The 24813-nt window shown below is 28.0% G+C and overlaps 1 protein-coding gene across 1 annotated transcript in view; it reads left to right on the plus strand.

The window, feature by feature from the left end:
• Positions 1-24813, plus strand: part of LOC117171647 (extracellular serine/threonine protein CG31145) — a 246669-nt gene that overhangs the window by 193556 nt on the left and 28300 nt on the right. The window contains exon 4 of the mRNA XM_033359143.1: positions 24016-24108. Coding sequence (XP_033215034.1) covers positions 24016-24108 — 93 coding nt within the window. The remainder of the gene's footprint in view (positions 1-24015; positions 24109-24813) is intronic.

Raw genomic sequence — 24813 nt, forward strand, 5'->3', positions numbered from 1 at the left:
AGTCTCGTTGTCGCGCAACCAGGAACGTCTGTTAACTTTTAATCAGATGGAAATTAAACAACTAATTACCAAGCCGGCGTTGTATTAATTAGTTGCTGGCCGGACGAACTTGTACGTATGAGTTTTGCGAAAATGAAAGGTCAGCAAATTAACGGAAAATGGTGCAAGCTTACCTACGAGAAAAAACGTTGATTTCATTGAAAATTAGAGATAAATTTTCTCTATTCAGAGAGGTTTTAAAACAGAAATTGCTACGAAATTCCAGTAAAAAAAGTGTAATTGTGATTCCAGTATAGGATTTATAATAAATTCCAACTAAAAATGATGAGACAACACAACATCTTAAAAATTCCAAATTTTTTTTTAATTTACACCAAAAAATAGTTGCTAGAAAAGTTTTTGTTTTTTGATTTTCCTACAAGTTTTCATAAGACTTAAGGGGGCATTCACATATTACGTGACGCTATTTTTAGTTATTTTTGTCTCACTCCTTCCTCTTGTGACAGTTTGTGATATTTCAGTGAACCTCACTCAATATGTTATCTGTCACTGATGAAGTAAACTCCCCTTCTATTTTTAAATACGAAATATAAATATAATCTTGTTTAATTACGTTATAATCAACAATCGAATAATTAAAGTTTATGTTAAACTATTTGATACTAGGATGGGAAGACTTAATTAAATGCTTTAGACATTTTTTTTAAACATTGATATAATTTAAAGATTAACTTAGACGGCATATTAACTCAGCAGATTGGAGAAGCCGTCCAGAAACTCTTTTTCCATTTTTCAAGAATTCTTTTTTTTTCTGCTCTCAAGAAATTTGCCCTTTTTCTCCTTTCTATGCTTAAAAACTGAATTTCAAGGTTAAAAATTAATTTTTTCTGGTGAGAAATCTACTATTATATTTCTGGTTCGGAATTAATCTGTTTTGGTTAAAAATTCTACTATTTTTTTATTTTGTTAAAGTGCAACTATTTTGTAAAAAAACTCATCTCTTCGTTCAAAAATTCAATCAACTATTGCTAGACAATTGCACTACTTTTCTCAACACTTTTTTTTAATATTCAACTTTTGGATTGAAAATTAAACATTTCTTTTGAAAATTCATTTCATGTTTGGTTGAAAATGAATTTTTTAACTAAAAAAAATCAACTATTTGGTTATTACTTCATATTTTTAGTTGAAACTATTAGTACTTGGTTGAAATCTCACGTATTTTGTTTATAATAATTGAAAATTTTCATATAAAATTAATCTTCTTAGCTAAAAGATTAATCTCTTATTGAAAAATTAATTATTTTGTCGAAAATTAGGTTTTCTTTTTTAAAAATGTATTTTTTAACTAATAATTTAAATTTTTTTGAGAATTTTTTTCGAAAATAATATTTTTAACTAGAAATGATACTATTCCCTTCCGGGTTGAAAATCGATTTTTTTTAAATTGAGAATTGATCCTTTATGTTAAAAAATGTATGTATTTTGTTGATAGTTGATTTTGTGAATATAAAATTAATATTCTTTGTTGATAAAATAAACTTTTGGGTAGAAAATTTAACTATTTGGTTAAAAATATGTTGTTTTTTTTTTGTAAAAAAGGAACTATTTTGTGCACAATTCACCATTCTTCGCTTTAAAATTGAATGCTTAAAAAAAATTCTTTCTTTTTTGCAATTTTTATCAGTTCAAAACGCAATGTTTTTCTTTGCAAATTCGCCTTTCCTGATTCAATTCAAATTTTTTCAGATTTAAATCTAAAATCCTTTTTTGTTGCATTATTAACTATTACATATTTTATTTAGATTACATTTTTTTTTAAATTCAACTACTTGTTTCAAAGTTGAACTATTTTGCATCGAAATAAATCTTTTTGTGTTGAAAATTGATAATTTTTATTTTAAAAAGCCACTATACGCTCGTGAATTCACTTTTTTTGTGAAAAATTTAGCTGTTTTGTAGAAATTTTGTCTTTTCGGTTTGATAATTCAGCAATTAGGTTTAAAATTAAACTATTTGGTGAAAAATTAACTTTTTTGTTGAAAATTCTTCTTATCTGGTTTAAAAGTTATCTAAAACATTCAAACTTTTTAACTTGAAATTTCTTTTGATGAAAATACAGCTTTTTTAAAATAAAAAATTCATGTTTTTTCGTTGAATTCAAGTGATAGATAATGGGTTTTCTTTTGTTATTAATTAATTCAACTGTTCCATTTTTAGTGATTATTTTCATGCAATTTTTTCTATTTTGTCACATCCATCCTTTTTGTTTAAAAATTAAAATTTTGGTATCAACAAAAAAATCTCGTTCAAAATACACCAAACTCTCGGTTTCAGTCCAGTGTCGCGGGTTGCGAGCAAATAGCCTTGACTATAAATCGGGAGATCCAAACATAAACAGTCAGGGCCATCTGAACCTTTTCGAATTGGAATGCATAATATTGCGCAATATACTCAAATGAATACTCGCGCACTGCGCCTTTCAACTACGTTGCTGGGTGGAGCAGCATTTCTAGGAAGGCCTAAACCGGAAGGGCATAAACGGAGAGTTTGGTCTATATTGATTGCAAAGGTCTTGAATTTGTGTTTATGATTTAAAAAAGGAAATCGGCAGTTTTTTTCAAATTGAATTTAAAAAGGAGTATTAAATTAAAAAGGATAAAAATCCCAATATACTTTTCGGAGTTCGCAGTGTTTTTGTTTGAATTTTGGAAGGTAGTTCGTGAAACTTTGCATTCGAACTAATCAGACTCTTTTTTATATAACTTGATTAAATTCCCCATAATTCTGGAACTCACAGGCGGATAAATTCCTCAGAGAATATTTTCAAGACATCAATAGTTTAGAGAAACTTGGAAGCAAGAAGTTTCACTAATAACTTCTCACGCGATTCCCTACGGGTGACCTGTTCAGCAACACTAACTTTGAGTTAGTTTGACTTTGAGTCATTTTGAGTAGTATCGACACTTTACAATATTGAGAAATGAGAATGGGTTATCGTCGTTATTGCTCGCTTTTGTGCACAAACAAAATGATATAGGCTCCCCAGACTCGAAGCAAAACTTCGGCACTTTGATTTTTTTCTTTTTTTTTCCACGAGGAGACATAGAGACGAGGAAGACGCTGAAGAAAAGTTTCTTTCTGCTCCTTGGGGCTTCTAATCTACTTCCCTAGAAAACAGAGATAGTTGTATTTTAATCTCTTTTCCCCTTCTTGGTAGATGGTAAATATTTCATAAATGAGGTTCAAGGAATGTCTATTTCTACTCTTCTCGACAAACGACAATTTGATATTTAAAAATAAATGTTTTCGAATTAGAAACAATATTTTTGAACAATTTTGTACAAAATAAACTCAAAAAAGTATTTTTTTGGAAATTCATGTATTTTGATCAATAATAGTATTTTTTAGTCGAACTTTAATCTTTTTGGTATAAAATTTATCTATTTGGTTACAAATTCGAATAATTGACGAAAAACTAAACTAGTTCTCTGAAAATTAATTTTTCTATTCAAGATTCGTTTTTTTAGTTTCAAATTAATTTCTTTAAATGCAAATTTTAAGATCTAGTTAAAAAAAATTTTTCGTTTGAAAACCAACTTTCGAACCGGAAACTTTTTGATTTTTAGCCCTTAAATGACACTGTGGGTCCATTGGACCCCAGACCATTTTTGAACGAATATAAAAATTCGTAAATTCCATGAATTTTTCATTGTTTTTCAAAGTGTTAAAAATAAAATTTAAGTTACTACACTGATTGATTCTTTAGAAGAGATGTTAAGAATACCCAAAAAAACTTCTTAACAAAAATATCAAAAATTAAACTTTTTACAGCAGTTTAAAAACGTTTGGGTCCCAAAGACCCCAAGTGTCAGCTACGTTATTTTTTGGAGCTGTGTCATTTAAGGGTTAGTTAAAGCTTTGTTTTCTTAGTTGTAGATAATTATTTACTTTAAATGAAAAAGGGAAAAGTGTGTTTCCAAAAATGAATGTGATTGACTCATTAGAGACTCAGTAAAGAAGTTTTTTTAAAATAGTTTAATTTTCTACCAAGTTGTTTGAATTATCAAGCCAAAAAAAATAGTTCTATATAAAAGAATTGGGATTTTAACCCGAAAACAAAAAAAAATAAAAAAAAAAACTGTGTGAGAGTAGGGCCACAGAGTCTATACCTGCTTGCTTTGCGTGGCAGTAGTGGGGATGTCGAAGAGGAGCTTCCAGAGCAATTGCGAATCATCGCACAAAAGGGAGACGCAATTAAAGAGAGAATTGATAGATAGTGTGTGCAAGAAAGAGAGAGATAGAGGTGGGCTTTCGTTAGAGAGAGACAGAAGCTTCCGTTTGGTCGTTTTTTTTCAAATTCACTCCCGTCCCGAAAAGAAGTTTCAATATTTGAATTGCCAAATAAATAGTTTAGTGTTTCACGAATTTGTTGAAATTTTCAAGACAAAAACAACAATTTATACAAGATTGTAACATTTTCAATTCGAAGATATGAATTTATAATAATTAAAATTTTGCTGAAAATTCAAAGATGTGATCCGTATTTTTGTCTTTTTCGGTTGACAATTCAATTCTTTTGTTAAAAATTCATTTTAAAAAAAATTAAAAATGCAACTTTTTGGTTGAAAATTAATTCCATTTTGTTGAGGATTTAAGTGTTTTGTGGAAAATACGTTTTTCTTAAATTCAACTGTTTTTTATTTTCAATAAAAAATCCATGTCTATTTGAAAATTTAACTATTTGGTTAAAAATTGATTTTTTGTTGTTGTTCAAAATTGATCTTTTTTATGGAAAATTTTTGAAAATTCGTCGCTTTGGTTTTAATATTCATCTCTTTCGGTAGAAAAAGGATTTTGTTTTTTTTTTAATTCAACTTTTTGGTTGAGCATTCATTAATTTTACTATTTTGTTGACCATTATTTCTTTTTGGTTGAAAATTAAATAATTAATTTAACAAAAGATCTTAACATTCACTTTTTGGTTCAAAATTTTCCTTTAGTATAAAATGAATATTTTTTAGTTATTTTTAGTGAAAAAATACTTTATTGTTTGAAAATGTATCCTTTTGCTTGAAAATTTATTATTTTGGCGGAAAATTAAACTATTTTGTGGAAAATTCTTTTTTTTAATTAAAATTCAACTTTTATGGTAGAATATTCAACTATTTGTTGAAAATTAACTTTTTTGTTGATATTCATAAATTTTGTTAATCTTTTGTCATTTAAAAATGTAATCTTTTTGTTGAAAATTCGTATTTTTATTTTTAAACTTCATCGCTTTTGGCGAAACAAATTTATTATTAAAAATTCCTCTTTGGTTAAATTTATCGATTTTTGATTAAAAGTAAATTTTTTTTTGTGAATTCATCTTTTTGGGTTGAAAACTAAACTATTTGCTTGAAAGATTGATGAACTAGTTAGTAGTTTTCCAAGATTCATTAGTTTAATTGAAAATTCTTGTTAGATTGAAAATTTATATGTTTTGTTAATTGTTTTTCTTTTTTTTATAGAAAATTCGGTTTGTTCTTTGAAAATTTATCTTTTAGACCAAAAAAGACTTTGTTAACAATTTGTTTTATTTTAAGATTCATAATTTTATTTAAAAATTAAACTATTTGGTTAAAAATGCACGTATTTTTTTTGAAAATTCGTTTTTTTTAGTAGAAAATTAATCTTCTTGGTTGATAATTTATCCTTTTCAGTAAAAATTAACCACTTTAGCAAAAGATTGAAGTATTTAGTTAGAAATTTCCCTTTTTACTTGAAAATTCAACTCTTTTGGTAGAAAATTTAACTATTTGTTGCAATTTAACTTTTATGTTGAAAATTTAGCATTTTGGTTGACATTTTTTTTTCTTTTTTGGGTAAAAATTCAATTTTTTTGTTGCTATAGAAGATTTTCACTTTACTTAGTTGAAAGTTCGAACTAGTTTGATAAAACATTTTGTTTACGTGATCATTTTAGTTTTATTTAATTTAACTTTAATTAAAGAGAATGAATTAGTGTTTGTGGAAATTCAAATATTCTATTTTTAGTTCAAAATTCATATATTTTGTTAAAAATTCGTTTTTTTTTTTAGAAAATTAATCTTTTTTATGATATATGATTTTATTTGAAAATTAAACTATTTGATCAAAAATTCATGTAACTTGTCGAAAACTCGTCTTTTGGTAGAAAATTGAACTGTTTTGTGGAAAATTCGTTTTTTTTTTAATTCAAAATTCAGTTTTTTGTTGAAAATTAACTTTTTTGTTGAAAATTCAACTATTCGGTTACATTTCTTCATTTTTTTACAATTCAATTCTAGGAATTTTTGATAGAAAATAAATCTTCTTTATCGAAAATTCTCTCTTTTCGGTTAAAAGTTTATTTTTTTGCATAAAAAATATTTTATTAATGCAAACAAGATTATTAAAAATATAAATCGAAGTTTGACTCGCTTGAGTTAAACGACCAAAAAAGAGGCATTTTCCTTAAAAAAAAGTTGGCTTCAAAACCTAATTTTTATAATTTTTTTAATATTAAAAAATTTTTTTAAATATACTATAAATTTTGAAAATGTTTAGGTCGAGATATTTTTATACTGAAAAATTTAGTTGATTTATTTTAAAAAAGATGATGACGTAGAATTTCACGATTTTTACGAATCTGCCATTGGTTTTAGAGAAAAACGTAATCTGAATAGGTTATGTTCGCTTTTTTAGCGAAAATTCGTGTTACAAAAAAATTTTTTTTCTACATCGAAGCTTTCGGATCGAAATTAAAGACGACTGTGTTCGAAAAGTAAATATATCGCGTCCTCGAATCTTTTTCTTTCATCACCGAGTGATACCACGTAGAAAATAAAATTGTAAGTATTCAAAATGGCGTCTCGAAATAAAATTTTTTAGACGATATAGTAGTTTTTGCACATAAAAATCGATTTTTCACAAATTCACGTGAAAATTTGTAGAAGGTGGTTTTGGAGGTCACTGATTACGAATTCGAGATCAAAATGTTGGATCCAAAATGGCGGCCAAAAAATGTAATCACGCTTATTGGTATGATAATGTATACTTAGGGGTTTTGGAGGTCGCTGATTATGAATCCGAGATCAAATTTGACATATTCAAAATGGCGGCAAACCAAAAATTTAATTGCGCGTATTGGTATGATAATGTATACTAAGGGGTTTTGCAGGTCGCTGATTACGAATCCCAGATTAAATTTCACATATTCAAAATGTCGGATCCCAATGGCGGCCCAAAAAATTTTTTATTACGCGTATTCGTATAATAATGTATGCTAAGGGGTCTTTTTGGGTTGCTCATTACGAATCTGCGGTCAAAGTTGGAAAATTTTTAATAAAACCTAGGTGCAGTCAACTATCATTATTACATATCATAATCGTTGATTATTATTCCACAATATTTTTTATGAGCAAAAAATCTGTCAACCGACAACAAAAGTTTTTTGTTTTATTATTTTACTTTTTTATACAACTTTTTGGATCCAATATTGAAAATTTTGTCGAATATGACATCGGATTCGTAATCTTCGACCCAAGAGACCCCAAAGTACACATTATTAATCACATACATGAAATTCAAATTTTTTCAACCGCCATTTTGGATCAGCCATTTTAAATTTCTCAAATCTGACGCTAGATTCGTCCTCAGCAACCCAAAATACAGTAATCAGGGACCTTCAAAACCCCTTAGTATACATTATCATACCAATACGCGTAATTAAATTTTTTGGCCGCCATTTTGAATTTGTCAAATTTGATCTCGGATTCGTAATCAGCGACCTGCAAAACCCGCTTCTACCAGAAATTTTTGATTCAAAGAAGGAAAATATTAATCCAATTGTAAAATACATTTTCTTTGCAAAAGTTTTATCTATAAAGATTTTATAGACCTTTCTGCAGCCTCTGACAAATACTTCTCCGTTTTCTCGTATTTTTGTTGACATTCGATTGTTAACTATACTCCGCACGTTATTCTAAAGCTAAACGTAATGTTAAATTTCACTAGAGAAGATTTATTACTAATAATTAAAGACAAACGCAGTTTATTAAAATATCCGCAAGCGCCGAGAATCGAACGCATGCACCGCAGGCTTATAAGTCGAACGCCTAATCCCCATAGCTACGATGTCACGCTGAGTGCGGTATCATAAATGCTGGACGGCATTCATCCGATACTTTAGAAATTAGGAAAAAAGGTTTTTGAAGCTCGATTTGTTATATATGATTTTTAAACGTACTTACGTAATTTCAAATTAAATCGATCTTCAAAAAAAATTCTTTTCAAACTTTTAAGGCACCAAATGTTTTTAATTTTTCAGAAAAAAATTAATTTGTTTAAAGTTTGCATCTCGGTAATTTTTTTAATTTGGTCTTTTTTAAATTTAAGTATAATTAAGCATAAGAACATTAATGTACTTTTTTGCACTCACAGCTATATTACCCGTTTTACCTGTCGAGGGTCAGCAGAGGGAAAGCCTAGATTCTTCTAGCTAGGAAATCTGGCTGCGGCCTCGTGAGAGCCAATATTTAGTTTAGGCATAAAGAGGCAATGTCTGCCCGGGTAAATAGGTTAAAATAAAAGAATACCATATTTTGAATTCAATAAATAAAATAATAAAGTGATCCCCTTAAGTAAAAAAAAAAAATTAATAAAAAATTAGAAAAAGCAGAAACACGTTTGAAGAAGTAAACCAAATACCTAAAACAATTCGAAGGCAAAAATCACTTTGCGCGAAACTTGACGAAATAAGAAAAATACGAGAACGTTTCTCAAGACTTTCCGATCCGGAGGTAAACGTCGGTCTCAAACCCAGTTCTTTAAATACAGCTGCGATTGTCGAAAGAAGGTGGGAAGGAAAATAGAGCAAAAATAAATGCAATGAGGGGTCTATAATATCCGAGGAGAGGAAGAGAAAGAGAAACAGAAAGAGGTTGAGTTGTTTGGGGTTCGGGGTTTGGGGTTTGGGGTTTGGGGTTTGGGCGAGAGTGGTGGGGGTAGAATAAGAGTCTGAAGAAGAGAAAGAGGTTGAGGTAAGGCGCTTATTGAAGCCCTCGTACAGGGTAGCTAGTTTTGCTTCGTTTTTTTTCTTTTTCTTTTTTTAAACTTGAGACCGACTGAAGATTTCGAGATAAGTAGTGGCAAGCAGCGACCGGGCTTAAACTCTGTAATAAGTTCGGCAATAAGTTCCACAAGAAAGTTTCCTCAGTTTTGCTGCAAAATTGCCGTGGGTTGATACTGCCTATGCGGCCCGTAACCCTTAATATTTTTCATTAGAGGAGAAAATTGGTGTAGGCGCTTCTTCAAAATCATAAAGTGACGGTACTAAAATAATAATTAGGAGATGAGTCTGAAACGATTTGCTAAATTGAATCGATGCGATGAAAAATAAATTCTCGAGAGCTGACTTACGAACAAAAACAGGTATTATAAATATTAAATAAAAAAAGATAAATATTAAGAAAATATTTAAAAAAATCGTTTTCGATTTACTATTTCAAAGACAAAATGGTTTTTATTTTTAGATGTGAAAAAATGTTCTTTAACTCCACTGGGATTCGAACCCAGGACTACCGAAACGATATCACGACGCCATTCGACAAAAGATCAAAATTCATGTATCTTAATAATAATAATAATAATAATAATAACAATAATAATAATAATAATAAGACTGAAAATTATGAAATCTTACAAGACTTGGAAAGACGTACAATATCTTGTAAGAGGCTCCCAAAATATAATTAATCTTGTTTCCCTCCCCAGCTTGGTGGGTAAGAACTTCAGATTATCAATCTGTAGGCCTGGGTTCGAATCCCAGCGGAGCTAGAAATAAATTTTGCTAAAAATAAAAGTTTCTTTTAGTTTCCACTTGACTATTAGATAACTTAATATCAGAATTCGTACTCGTTGATGATACAATAAAACGATATTTTAATTAAAAATTAAAAAATAGTTAAATTCAGACAAAAAAGAATAGTTTTCAAATTTTCTTTTTAAAAAATTTGAATCTTTATCCCGAAAAGATGAATTTTCAACAAAAGCTTAAACTCTAAACCTAAAATGAATTTTAAATAAATTTATTTACTTTTAACTAAATCGATTGTATTTTCAACAAAAATAAATACTCAATGAAAAATGCTAATTCAATAAAAAAAAATGTTTACTGAAATAAAAAACAGAACATTCAATTGAAAGACTAATTTTCTACAATACAATTGAAATTTCAACCCGAAAATATGAATTTTTAACAAAAAAAGTTAATTTTTGACTAAATAGTTGGAATTTCTACTAAAAAGATCAATTTTCAACCGAAGTGATGAATTTTCAAATAAAATAATGAACCAAAAAATAATTTCTAACAAAGTAGGTAAACTTTTAATCAAGCAACAAAAAACATAATAGTTGATATCTCAACCTAAAAAGATTTTTATTCTTAAGCAAACTTTAGAATCCAACCAAGAAAACGAATTTTTAACAAACAAACAAAATTATTTTCAACCAGAAAAAAAGTTTATTATTAACCAAATATTTTATTTTTCGCAAAATATGTTGATTTTCTACAAAAATACGAGTTTTCAACCGAATATTGAAATTTTTTAATTAAGCAGTTGAATTTCCAACCAAAAAATATTTTAATTTGTAAAAGAAACAATTGCTTTTTTATTAAAAAAGAAAAATTTTCTATCAAAAGAAACATATTTTTAAACAAAAAACACAATTTCTCAACGAGAAGATCACATTTTCAACGAAGAAAGATTTGTCAGTCAAGAAAGATACAAAATTTTAAACGATTTGTTGAATTTGAATTTTCCAAAAATCCTGATTTTAAAAATAAAAGAATGTTTGTATAAAGTAGTTCAACTATTAACAAAAAAGTAGAATTTACAACAAAAAGACTAATTTTTACCAAAATAGTTGAATTTGCAACTAAAAAATATTTTTCAGAAGAGAGAAAATAGTTTCAAGTAAATTATTTCATTTTTAAGCTAAAAAGAAATTTCTACGAAACGGTCGATTTTTTCACTTAGAACTTAATTTTCAAACAAATTCAAGAATATATTTGAATTTTTACTGAAAAATTGATTTGAGTCGATAAAGAAAAAAATGTCAACCAAATTGTGAAATTTCAAACACGAAAATATGAATTTTCAACCAAATTGTTTAATTTCCTATCAAAATAATTGAATTTTCAACCTAAAAGACAAATTTGCAACAAAATAATTTAACCTTCAACAAAAAATTAATTTTGTACTAAAATAATTGAATTTTTAATAAAACAATTAAATTTTCAACTAAAAATTAATTATCGTACTAAAATAATTAAACTTTCACCTAAAAATTAAGTTTATCACTAAATAATTGAATTTTAAACTAAAAGACCAATTTTCAACAAAACAGTTGAATTTAAGCAAAAAATTATTTTTTACCAAAAGAATTGAATTTTCAACCAAGAATTAAGATTGTACCAGAATAATTGAATTTTTACATTAAAAATAAGTTTTTAAGAAAACAGTTACACTTTCTACCGAAAATTAGTTTTGTACAAAAATAATTTAATTTTTAACTAAAAAGTGGGTTTTTGCCAAAATAATTGAATATTTTACCCACTAGATAAATTTTTAACAAAACAATTGAATTGTCAACCAAAAAGGATCAGATTTGACAAGAAAAGAGTTAACTTTAAAGTGGAATATACATATATTTAGAATATATATAATATATATTTAGAATATTAAGTTCGGAAACTGGAAATTTTTATTATAAAATAAAATTAATTTTTCAGTGCACACTTCTTCTTATTTCTTTTACTAGAACTCCTTTTGTCAGATTTAAGAATCTATTTTAAATTTTTACCCATTTAAGAATGAGGACACTGTTCAGGTCCAACGTCCGATAAAAAATTCATTCAGTGGAATTATACAATAGAGAACATTTTTTAAGACTCTATTTTAAAGATTTATTTCCCTTATTTAAATGAAAATTAATTAAAGATTTATAGACTCTCATTAATCTTGATTAATTATTTAAGTAACTAACTACAATTTTTAATGAATTTAAGTAATTTGAGATACTGTTCGTTATTTAATTTATTTATTTAAGTGGGATGAGATTTGGGCACATTACGAAATATGTCTGAATTAAATTTTTAATAAAAGCAAATTAAAAGAAAGAGAAAAAAAAGAATGTAACCTCCAAATTCCCCTTTTTTTCTTTTCCTCTAATCTTTTTTTATTTTAATTTATTTGTTGAATCATAATAAAAAAAATTTAGAAAAAATCTACAAACTTTTTTTGTTTGTGATCTTACAAAATATAAAAAATGAGAAGAGAAAAAAAAACAAAGAATGGAAAAGTTAAATTCTTTTTCTTTTCTCTTTTTTCATTTTCAATTATTTGTTTTGAGACATTTAAAGGTAGGATGTCCAAATTTTATCTACGGATTTTAATTTTTTTAAATTTTTAGTTTCCAATCATTTTTTAGTTAAATTTAAATGTTGGGCGTTAAAGTAGAATTCAAATTTTGATCAATTCGGAATTTAATTTCTTAAATTTCAACAAATCAGAAGTTAACTCATTTATTTGGGCTAAAAAGTTTTTTGAAAAACAACCAATTTTCTTAATAAGGATTGAATTTTCAACCCGAAAAAAGGAATTTTAAACAAAAAAGGCGGATTTTCGACTAAAATAGTACAATTTTGATCTAGAAGCGACCAAATTTCATCCAAAACTGGAATATTTAAATTTTAAGTTAAAAAATTAATTTGTAAGCAAAAATAATACGAATTTTAAACAATATAGTAGAGTTTCTACCAAAAAATATGGTTTTTTAACCAAACAGCTAATATTTCAACAGAATGTTTGAATTTTTAAATAGGTTGTTAAAATTTTCAAACAAAAAAGATGATTTTACTACAAACTACTTCAACTTTAAACCCAAAAATATTTTCTTTGCAAAAAAGTTTATTCTTGAGAAACTAGGCCTTCAACTAAGTATTGTTGAATTAAAAAAAAAAATCAATTTTCAACCGGTAATATTTATTTTCTACAAAGAGGCAGATTTTACATAAATACAGTTAAATTTTTAACTAAAAACGATTAATTTATGACAAAAATAAAAAATACTTGAATTTTTAACTAAAAAATACTAAAATTCAATAAAAAAATGAGAATTTCAATTTTCTACTAAAAAAATTCATTTTCAACCAAACAGATGAATCTGCAATAAAAGATTATTGATTTCAAAATTTAAAAATAACAATAGAATTCAACCAATAAAGACTTACATTTTTAACCAACAACAATTTTTAATTGTCAACTAAATAGTTGAATTTGATAAAAAAATTACATTTTTAACAAAGTTCAATTTTCAACCAAGTAGTTGAATTTGCAATAATAAATTCTGAATTCTCTACGAAAAATGTGATGGTTGACCAAATTATAATAATTAATAATAATCATAAATAATAGTAATAATAATAATAAATCAAATAAACAATCAAAAATTATTTCTATGTTTAATTAAAAATACAATCCAATTCAACGAAAAATGAAATATTTACACATGGATTAATTTTCACCCAAGAAAAGAAAAGAATTTACACTAAAATAATGAAAAACGAATTCTTAAAGAAAGAATGAGAATTTTCGAATAAAGCTTTATTTTCAACCAAATATTTCAATTTTCTACCAACTAATTGAATTTTAACCAAGTTGTTGCATTGTCAAACAAAAATGATGAATTTTATATAAAACAGTCCATTTTTCAAAATAAAAATATTAATTTGAATAAAACAGTTGAATAAATACAGAGATACCATTTCAACCAAAAAATTATGGTTTTTACAAAGCAGTTTAACAGTCAACTAACAACCTCAAAATATGAATATTTAACAAAACAGTTCTCTTTTAACCATGAAGTTGAATTTTCTATCAATTTTTTAAATTGTTAAGCCAAAAAGACTAATTTTCTACAATACGATTGAATTTTTAACAAAAAAATTAATCTTAAATGAAAAAAATTAATATTTGATATTAAAACAAAAAAAAAGTCATTTTAATTAAAAAACAATTTATTTCTACCAGATAAGATTTTCCCCTTTTTCCATTTATTTCCAATTCTAATTGTAAAATTTAAGAGTGACTGATTTAAGAGTGACAAAATTGATTCATTCGCATTTTTTAATTTTCAAAATTTTACAGCATGAAAAGCTAACCCATTTCTTCGGACTAAAAAAGGGTGAAAAATCACCAGATCCAACCAGGTATTCCAGTAAATTATTCCTGACCATTTTCCCTGTCTCCTTTGTGTGATTATCGTCAAGAAAATTGCGCGGAAGACTTTATTACTTCTTCTATAGGACATGCATGTAATATATATCTAGGGAATGTTGTCGTTGACAAAAGCGTCTAGAGAGCGCCTCTAGAGGAATTTTTCCATGTACATTGAACATCCAATATATTGCTTCACATATCAAACTTGGAAGCCCCAAAGCACATATTCCATATTTATAACTTATTCAATTTTAATTATCAACCTGAAATTCCGACCACAAAGCTAGTACGTGTAATCAATTTTACCTCCAGCAATATTTTCACAGGAAACAATTGGAAAACAATTTTCTCAATAAAATTGATGTATAGTTACCTTACGGAAATTAATTAAGTAGGTCAAACTCCCCCTCCCCACCCTTACTTTCCCATCCCTTCTCACCCTACATTCCCCTACCATCACTCAATTTTTTGCCCCCTCTCCCGAACTTGGTTCTCTTCTACTTCTCCTTCTCCTCTCTTCTTCAGCTAATATTCCCATTTGCACGCCCTCATTTCCACTCTACTACTCATTCTCATTTCTAATCTTTTCCCTTACTTCTCAATTATACTCACTTCTTCTACTTTCGCTCCATAATTTCCCCTACTTCTCTTCCTTAATTACGTCTTACTGTCCCTACTTTATCCTTCCCTAACTCCATTCTTTGCCCCCTCTCCCGAACTTGTTCCTCTTCTACTTTCCCATCTCCTCGCTTCCTTAGCTAACACTCCCTTTCCTCAGCCCTTACTTCCACTCCACTACTTATTCCTATTTCTCATTCATTTCTTTACTAATTCTTCTATATCTCACTCGCTTTTTCTACTTCTGTTTCTTAATTTCCTCCATCCTTTGCTGCCTCTCGAGAACTTGTTCCTCTTCTACTTCCCCCTCTTCTTGCTTCCTTAGCTAACACTTCCCTTCTCCAACCCTCACTTTCAATCTACTATTCATTCTCATTTTCAATCATTTCTCCTACTTCTCAATTACAATCACTTCGCTTAATTCCGCTCGTTAATTTCATCTACTTCGCTTCCCTGATTACCCCTTATTGTACCTACTTTCCTTACCACGATACATCTTATTTTCCCTCCTTTTTCCTCGTCCAATCTACTCTCACTTTCACTAACTCCCCTTCCCCCAGTTCTCTCTTTTCCACCCTTCTTCAACTTCTTGCTTCTCTACTTCTCCCTCTTTCACCCCTCTCCACGCTTCCCTAGCTAACAGTTCTTTCTCCTAGCCTTCACTTTCATTTCAATACTTATTCTCATTTCTCATAATTTTCTCTGCTTCCCCTAAATTACACTCTCTTTTCCTACTTCTGCTCCTTAATGCTCCCTGCTTCCCATACCTCATTACCATTCAGATGCCCTACTCCCTCTCCTTCAGTTTCCACCTACTCCCCCTACTTTTCCTACTTCCTGTTGCCTTATTTCCTTAGAATTTCCATTACTTCCACTACTTCACGTCCTTCAATTTCCTTCTGCTTACCCCACTACCCTCATTTCAGTTCCCAACGATTTCTTTCACTTCCACTATTGTTTCCCTCCTCAATTCTCCTACAACCTCTACCCTTATCACCTATTTCCGCTACTGCAATACCTCTCACTTTTATTACTTTCCTTCCCCAAATTTCCTGTCATTTTTTCTACTTCCTTACCCCTTCCTTTGCCCCTTTCCCCTTCCAGAAATTCTTCCTCTTCTATTTTACTCTCTCCTCGCTTCAACAGTTGACACACCCATTTACTAGCCCATACTTCCCCTCCTCTACTCACTCTCATTTCTGATCATTTCCCCTACATTCCATCAATTGCACTCACCACTTCTACCTTTCCTCCCTAATTTTCCCTTCTAAAATTTTCCCTCACACCCTCCTCATTTTCCCTACTCTCCTTATTTCCCATTTCCTTACTATAACTCTCTTCATTTCCTCTTACTTCCAATCATTTCACCTATTTCCGCTAACTTCCACTCACTTCCCCTACTTTTGCTAACTTGCCCTCCTGTCCCTACTTCCCTTCCAATTATTTCCCTCGCTTCTTCTCACTTCCTCTTCTTGGAAAAAAGATCGACGAACGAATTAGTTTAGTTATCAAACTAAAAAGTCATATATTTTAGAAAAAGGTTGACTTTTAAACCAGAAAATATAATTTTTAGACCAAATATTTGCATTTACAACTAAACAGTTAAACTTTCGAATAAAAGTAAGGGATTTTTAACAAAATAGTTCAATGTCAACCTACAAAAATGAATTTTCCACCAAATAGTTGATTTGTCAGACAAAGATCAACCATATATTTCAACCAAAAACATTTGCATTTAATCGAAGATTTCAAGTTTCAATACAATAACTAAATTTTTAGCATAATATTTTTCAAACAAAAAACGATTTAATTTTTAAAACCAGTGACGTTCAACCAAAAAATATCTTAATTTTGAATCCTAAACGGTTTTATAAAAAAAAATTCTTTTTCTTCAAAAGATTTTTATTTTAAGAGAGCAAAAATGTGTACCAAAATTAATAAATTTTTGAACTAAAAAGGCAAACTCTCTACAAAACAGAAGAATTTTACCGTCGCAATTATAAATTTTCAACCAAAAAGATCATTTTTAACCAAATAAGTTAATTTTTCAGTCACAAGAAATTATTTTCCACGAAAAAATTAATTTTCAATAAAATAGTAAAACCTTAAATCAATAAAAGAAAGTTTTAAGAAATTAGTTCAACTTTCAAGGCAGTTGTTAAATTTTCAAATAAAAATTAGTTAAAGTAGTAGTAGAATTTTTAACAAAAGAACAAAAATTCTCAATAAAGAATTTACTAGTTTAATTTTCAACTGAACAATACATTTTTGGCCAAAAATGGAATAGTTAATTTTTCAGTTAAAAAAATAATAATTTTTAACATTTTTGTTTCACTTTTAAAAAATAGTTGAATTTCTAAATAAAATAATGAATTTTTAATGAGAAATTTAATTGTTGAATTTTTAGATAAAAAAATCAATTTGTATGTCAAAGCAAATAACTCGTAACAAAATAGTGAAATATCCAATCAATAATGTGAATTTTTAACAAAATCGTTTAAGTTTCAACGAAGTAGTAGAATTTTTCACAAAAAATCCTCAATAAAAATTTAATCTTTGAATTTTTAACTGAGAACGATCAATTTTCCGTTTAAAAAATGCATTTTTAACAAACTAGTGAAACCTGAAATCAATAACTCAATGAAAATAATTATGATCATGAAATTTTCAGTTAAAAAAGATGAATTTTCATTTTGAAGAAATTAATTTTTTTAAATAGTGAAATCTGAATTCAATAATGTGAATTTTCAACAAAGTCGTTTAACTTTCAACTAAATAGTAAAATTGTTAACATGAAATCCTCAATGATAAATTAAATCCTTGAATTTTCAGCTGAAAACGATGAATTTTTGTTAAAAAAATTAATTAATAACAAAATAGTGAAATTTTAAATCAATTATGTGAATTTTCAAAAAAGTCGTTTAAGTTTCGACAAAGTAGTTAAATATTTAATCCAAAAAATATACCCTCAATTAAAAATTTACTCGTTGAATTTTCAACTGTAAACGATACATATTCAGCCAAAAATGGAATAGTTAATTTTTCAGATAAAAATTTAATTTCCAACCAAGAATTCATTTTCAACCAAATAATGAAATCTTAAACCAATAATAGGAATTTATAAAAAAAAATGGAATAGTTTATTTTTCGGTTAAAAAAAGTTAATATGTAACGACAAAAATTAATTTTTCAGTTCAATGAATTGATTGTCAACCAAAAAGAATTAATTTTCCACCAAATAGTGAAATCCTAAAAAAAAATAAGGAAATTTTTAAACAACTCTCAAATAATTATTTAAATTTTCAATAACAAAAAATGAGTTCTGAATGAAAAATGTAATTGTTGATTTTCCAATTAAAATGTTTGGACCTCCCTAGTATAAATATTACTTATTTAATCTATTTATCTGTAAGATATAATAATTTATTATATTAATTAAATTTTTTAAACCGTTCAACTTTTTTTAACACTTAGTATTGAAAAATGTCTGAAAACACATTTTTTGTAATTTCTTGTGTTTTTCATATTTCGAAATAAAAATCCAGGGATGTGAATCCGCGCGTGCATTTAATTCTAGTAAAAGTAATAAAAAAGAAGAATTCCTAAATGATTGAATTCTTGAAACTAATTTTTTTCTGCAGTAGATTTTCTCTGAACAATTTTCAACCTTTCTGCACTTGACTGTCTCTTTTTTCGCAGAACTTCCAATGGCGACTAATAAAACTGAGGATTCCGTATTACGTGTTGCGCTTCTTTTTCCTGCTTTTGAGCTCCGACCCCTTATTTATTGCCGGCATTTTCGCACGACCTGTCCTTTCAGATTCGAAGAGTGTACCTTCGTGAGGACGCTCATCCGGAATCGATTCTTAATCCGTTGCCATTTTTATGGCCAGGATACCGTGAAATGCATGGACGCGAAAAAAGGAACAAAATTCTAATAGAAATGAAGCATCTATTCTTATTGCTTCACTCGGTGCCATCAAATGCCTCTTATTTTCGCGAATAAAGGAAAAAGGAAATCTATTCTTTTGTCCAGCACAAATAAGAGTGCAAAATATAGAATTGCAGTAAAAAAAATGTTGTCATAATAAAATAGAATAAAATAAAGTAAAGTAGAATAGAATAGAATAGAGTAGGATAAAACATATTAGAACTGAATAGCATAGAATAAAGGAGAATAGATTAGAATAGAACCAAACAAAATAGAAAATTATAGAAAGTATTTGAACGGAATAGAATAGAATACAATAGAACAGAATAAAATAGAATAGAACAGAATAAAATAGAATAGAATAAAACAGAACAGAATAGCAGAGAGTAGAAAAAAATAGAATAGAAGCGAGCAGAATAGAGGATAACTTAAAAACCGAATAGAATAGAAGAGAAAAGAATAGAAGAATATAGAAGGGAATTGAACGGAATAAAATAAAACTTAAAAAGACAGAATGAAATAGAATAATACAGAATAGAAAAGAATAACAGAGAATGAAAGAGAATAAAAGATAATATAATAGAAGAGTGCAGAAGGGTATTGAACAGAATAGAATAGAACCAAACAGAACAGAATAGCAGAGAGTAGAAAAAAATAGAATAGAAGCGAGCAGAATAGAGGATAACTTAAAAACCGAATAGAATAGAAGAGAAAAGAATACAAGAGTATAGAAGGGAATTGAACGGAATAAAATAAAACTTAAAAAGACAGAATGAAATAGAATAATACAGAATAGAAAAGAATAACAGAGAATGAAAGAGAATAAAAGATAATATAATAGAAGAGTGCAGAAGGGTATTGAACAGAATAGAATAGAACCAAACAGAACAGAATAGCAGAGAGAAGAAAAGATTAGAACATAATAGAACAGGATATCAGAGAATATAATGAAAAATATAAAAGAATTGGATAGATTCGAATTTTAAAAAAACGAATAAAATACCAGGTAATATAATAAAAGAGTATAGAAGAGAATTGAACAGAATAGAATATAATATAATGGAACAGAATAATATATGATAGAATGAAACAGAACAGAATAACAAATAGTAGAAGTGAATAGAACAGAACAGAACCGAATAGCAAGAAGTCAAAAAGGAAGAACAGAATAGAAGAGAATATAAGACAATAGACGAGAATAGAATGGAAGAGTATGAAAGAGAATTGAACAGAATAGATTAGAAAATAATAGAACATAAGAAAATAGAACGGAATATAATAGAAGAGAATAGAAGACAATAGAATAGAAGAAAATAGAAGGGAATTGAACATAATAAAACAGAATATAATCAATACAATGAAATAAGGCAGAATAGATTATGAGATAATATAGGAGAAAGAACAGAATAGAAGAGAATAGATTAATATAGAAAAGAACTGAACAAAATATAAAATAATGGAAGATAATAGAAGAAAAGAGAATAAAAGAGTAGAGAAGAAAATTGAGAAGAATAGAATAGAATAAAAAAGAATAGAGTCAAACATAATAAAATTGAATTGAACACAACAGAATAGAAGAGAATTGATTAAAATAGAGCAGAACCGATCAGAATATCATAGAAATTATTAGAAAAGAATAATATAGAATAGAATACGAAAGAACCGAAGAACAGACAACAGAAAAGAATAGAACAGAATAGCAGAGAATAGAAGAGGAAGAACATAACAGAATAGGACATAATAAAAAAGACAAAAATAGAAGCACATATAATAGAAGAGTATAGAAGGATATTGAATATAATGAAATAGAATATAATAGAATAGAATAAATATAATGAAACAGAACAAAATACCAGAGTGAAGAAAAGATTAGAACAGAATAGAACAGAATGGCAGAAAATAAAAGGGAAAGAGTAAAATAGAAAAGAATGGATTAGATTAGTAAAAAATGGAATAAAACAGAACAGAATATGAGACAGAAGAGGATAGAACAAAATAGAACAGAATAGCATGAAATAAAGAAAAAGAAGAGAATAGAAGAGAATACAATAGACGAGAATATAGGAGGGGAACATAGAAGGGAATTGAACAGAATAGAATAGAACATAATAATATGGAGTAGAATAAGAAGGAACCAAATAGAAAACAGTAGAAAAGAATAGTATATAATACAACAGGATCGCGGAGAATAGAAAGGAAAGAACAGAATGGAAGAGAATAGATTAGAGTAGAACCGAATAGAATAGAAGAAAATAGAATAGAGAAGTATAGAAGGGTATTGAACAGAATAGAATAGAACATAATAGAACAGAATAGAGTAAAATAGAAAAGAATAAAACGTTACTGAATTGAACGGTACACAAAAGAACAGAAAAGATTTTTAATAAAATCACATTATGGATTCAAATTTCACTATTTTTGTGTGTGTGTGAAAATTGATCGCTTTTAGCTGAAAATTCAAAGACTAAATTTCTTATTAAATATTTATTTTTTTGTTAAAGATTTAAATACATAGTTTAAAGTTGAACTACTTTGTTAGAAATTCACATAATTGATTTTTTAACTATACTATTTTGTTAAAAATTCATTCTTTTATTTAAAAATTAATTTTCTTGGCTGAAAATTGATCGAATTCATTTTTGTCTAAAAATTATAATTTTAAATTAAAAATCCGACTATGAAATTTTTCATTGAGAATTCATTTGTTTGGTTAGAAATTGAACTACTTGTTTGAAAGTTAAACTACTTTGTGAAAAATTCACTTTTTTAGTTTAGGATTTCAATATTTTCTAGATTCATTTTTTACATTTTAGTTGACAAATCTACAATTTTATTGAAAGTTTATGTATTTTGTTATAAATTCGTCTTTTATCATAAATTATTAATCTTCTTAATTGATAATTTAACTTCTTAGTTGAAATTAAACCACTTTGTTAAAAATTAAGTTTATTAGTTAAAAAATTTAGTAAAGAATGTGATTGTTTTGTTAAAAATTCGTTTTTGTTTTAAATTGATTTATCTTGCTCTAAATTCGTGTAATTGTAAAAAAAATAAATTATCTTGATTAAAAATCTAACTACTTAGTTGAAAGTTAAAGTATTTGTTTCAAAATTAATACTCCAGGTCCCATAGAAACCGCTCCGGTTTTTTAATTCCTAGAACTGCTGGCCCACGCAGTTTCTCAGGATCAGGGTGAGAGACGGTTGGGACTCTCGACTCGGAAGGGCCGCAATACGCGAGTACTCAGTCGAGTAAATTGCGCAATATTTGCATTCTAATTAGAAACGATTCATGTTGCCCTGTCTGTTTCCGTTTCGAGTATACGGATTTATTAACAAGGCCAGTGCGACGCATCCTCGAAAATTAATTATTAATAAACAAAATAAAATAATTATTAACTTTAATAAGTCTAGTTGCAAATATAATAATTTCAATTGCAAGCACACATAGTAGAAGCTACTAAGTTTTAATAATAATATCGATTTATAACTTTCATAAAAAAGAATAAATAATTTAGCCTAATATAAAAAGGGAAGAAGCTTTATGAAGAGTAAAGCTACTCATTATAGCGAAAAAGTTTTCAAATTGAGTAGATTCAGCTAAATGGCCTGTGCCATCTCTGATATCGGAAACGTCTCCCAAGTAAGCAGTTAATCGGGTCAGAAATTGTGAACCATTATTATGAGAAGTTTGTATTCCGAGACATCCATTCTGAAAATATAAATTGCATTTCCTCTTCTTTTCCTTTCTTTCTTGACGATTCGTAAAAAGAATTTATTTTTATGAATTTCCGGAAATTTATGGAAATTTTCGGTCATATGGTAATTTTACAATTAAATATGGAAAATTACTATACACTACCAAAAATTTAGATTTACACATTTTTATAAATATCCTGAAATTTTTGGTAATTCATGGTAATATTACAGGTAATTTACAGTAACTTACCATAAATTGGCCTAAATTCAATCTGAAAATATCTATAAATTTCCGATAATTGATAGAAATTTATGGTAATTTTACAGGTTAATATGGTGCATTACCATAAACTACAAAAAATTAAATTTGAAACATTTTTATGAACTTCCGGAAATGTATGAAATTTTTGGTAATGTTTGGTAAAATTACAGGTAATTTATAGTAACTTGCCATAAATTGCTCAAAATTTAATTTGAAACATTTTCATAAATTTCCGAAAATTTATGAAATTTTTTGTAATTTATGATAATAATACAGGTAATTTACGGTAAATTACTATAAAGTCCCTAAAATTCAATTCAAAATGTCTTAATTTTCGGAAATTTGTGGAAATTTTCGGTCATTAATGGTAATTTTACTGGTAAATGGTAAATAACTATAAAATACCCAAAATTCAATTTGTAGCATTTTTATAAGTTTCCGGCAATTTATCAAATTTTTTTTAATTTATGGTAATATTATAATTAATTTCTGGTTAATTACCATAAATTGTCCAAAATTAAATTTGAAATATTCTTACAAAATTTCCGGAAATTTAAGAAATTTTTGGTAGCTTTTACTAATTACAGATAATTTATGGTAACATACCATTAATTGCCCAAAATTAGATTTAAAAATGTATAAATTTCCGGAAATTTATTGAAATTTCGGGTCATTTACGGTAAATTTACAGGTAAATATAGAAAATTACTATAAACTACCCAAAATTCAATTTTTAACATTTTTATACACTTCCGGAAATTTATGAAATTTTTGGTAATTTATGGTAATATTTCGGCTAATTTATGCAACCAAAATGTCTGTACCGTTTTTACGGTGAGTGGGCTGATTATCGTAAAATGCGAGCTCATAGATGTATAATTTTCATTATTCACATCTGACGTCACTTTTCACTCCCTAGGGAGTAAAACGTAGAGCTTTATCCTCGCTTCACAGGCGTCAAAAAGGACAGAAATCATGCATGTGCCACAAAAATTCCTATTTTTTTCGTCACAAAAAACTAATCAAAGTTATTCTTGTTTGTGAAAACCAATAATTTTTAAATGTTAAATTATTCTATTGGATTTTTAAATTAGATTACGTGCAGAATTCACGTATAAACGAGAAGTTGCAAATTGAAGTTACATATAGAATCAAAAACGTTCAGGATATAAGTGGTCGAAGTGACCGATTAATTATTTTCTTTTTTTTTCTTTCCAACAGGTTTCCTCGGGAGCAGCAAACCTTGCCGAATCACTTTTACTTCACCGACTACGAACGACATACAGCTGAGATAGCTGCTTTCCACCTGGACAGGTGAGATAACTAGAAATGTAAAAAATAATAATATTCAATCACATATATATGTATTATAAAAAAATCTTGATTCCGCTATTTCAAGAAAAGAGATCCTCTTTAAATGTCCGCCCAACCTCTCTCAATTTCTGTCACCTCCCTTAATGCCCGTCTAACCTCCCTGAATTGTCGTTACCTCCTTAAATGTCGGTCCAACCACCATTAATTCTCGCTAGCTGCCTAAATCCCCGTCATATATCTCTAAATTCCTTTACTTTTCTTACTGCCCATTCGGCCTCCCTAAATGCCCACCGACCTCCCTAAGTGCCCGCCTAACCTCTCTAAGCTTTTCTACCTCCCATAATGCCCGGCAGACCTCCCTAAATTCTAGGTAACTCCCTGAATGCCCGCTAGCCTCTTCATTGTCTCATCAACCTCCCTAATAGCCCGCCTGACCTTCCTGAATTCACGCTATCCCCCTAAATGACCGCCCAACCTCTCTAAATTCCTACTACATTCTAAAACGTTTCCCGGCCTATCTAACCTCTCTTAGTGCCCGAGCAACCTCTCTAAATGCCTGCTACCTTCCTAACTTCCACAGATAACAGTTTTATTATCAATTTTTTTATAAAGATTTTAAAACTACAACAATTTTATATGCAATTTAAACTGTTATTTAGTGAAAGTAAAAGCCTAAACAGTTTTTTTCCCACTTTGACTACCCCC

This window comes from Belonocnema kinseyi, chromosome 4 (assembly GCF_010883055.1).
Source record: "Belonocnema kinseyi isolate 2016_QV_RU_SX_M_011 chromosome 4, B_treatae_v1, whole genome shotgun sequence".
Classification (NCBI taxonomy): domain Eukaryota; kingdom Metazoa; phylum Arthropoda; class Insecta; order Hymenoptera; family Cynipidae; genus Belonocnema; species Belonocnema kinseyi.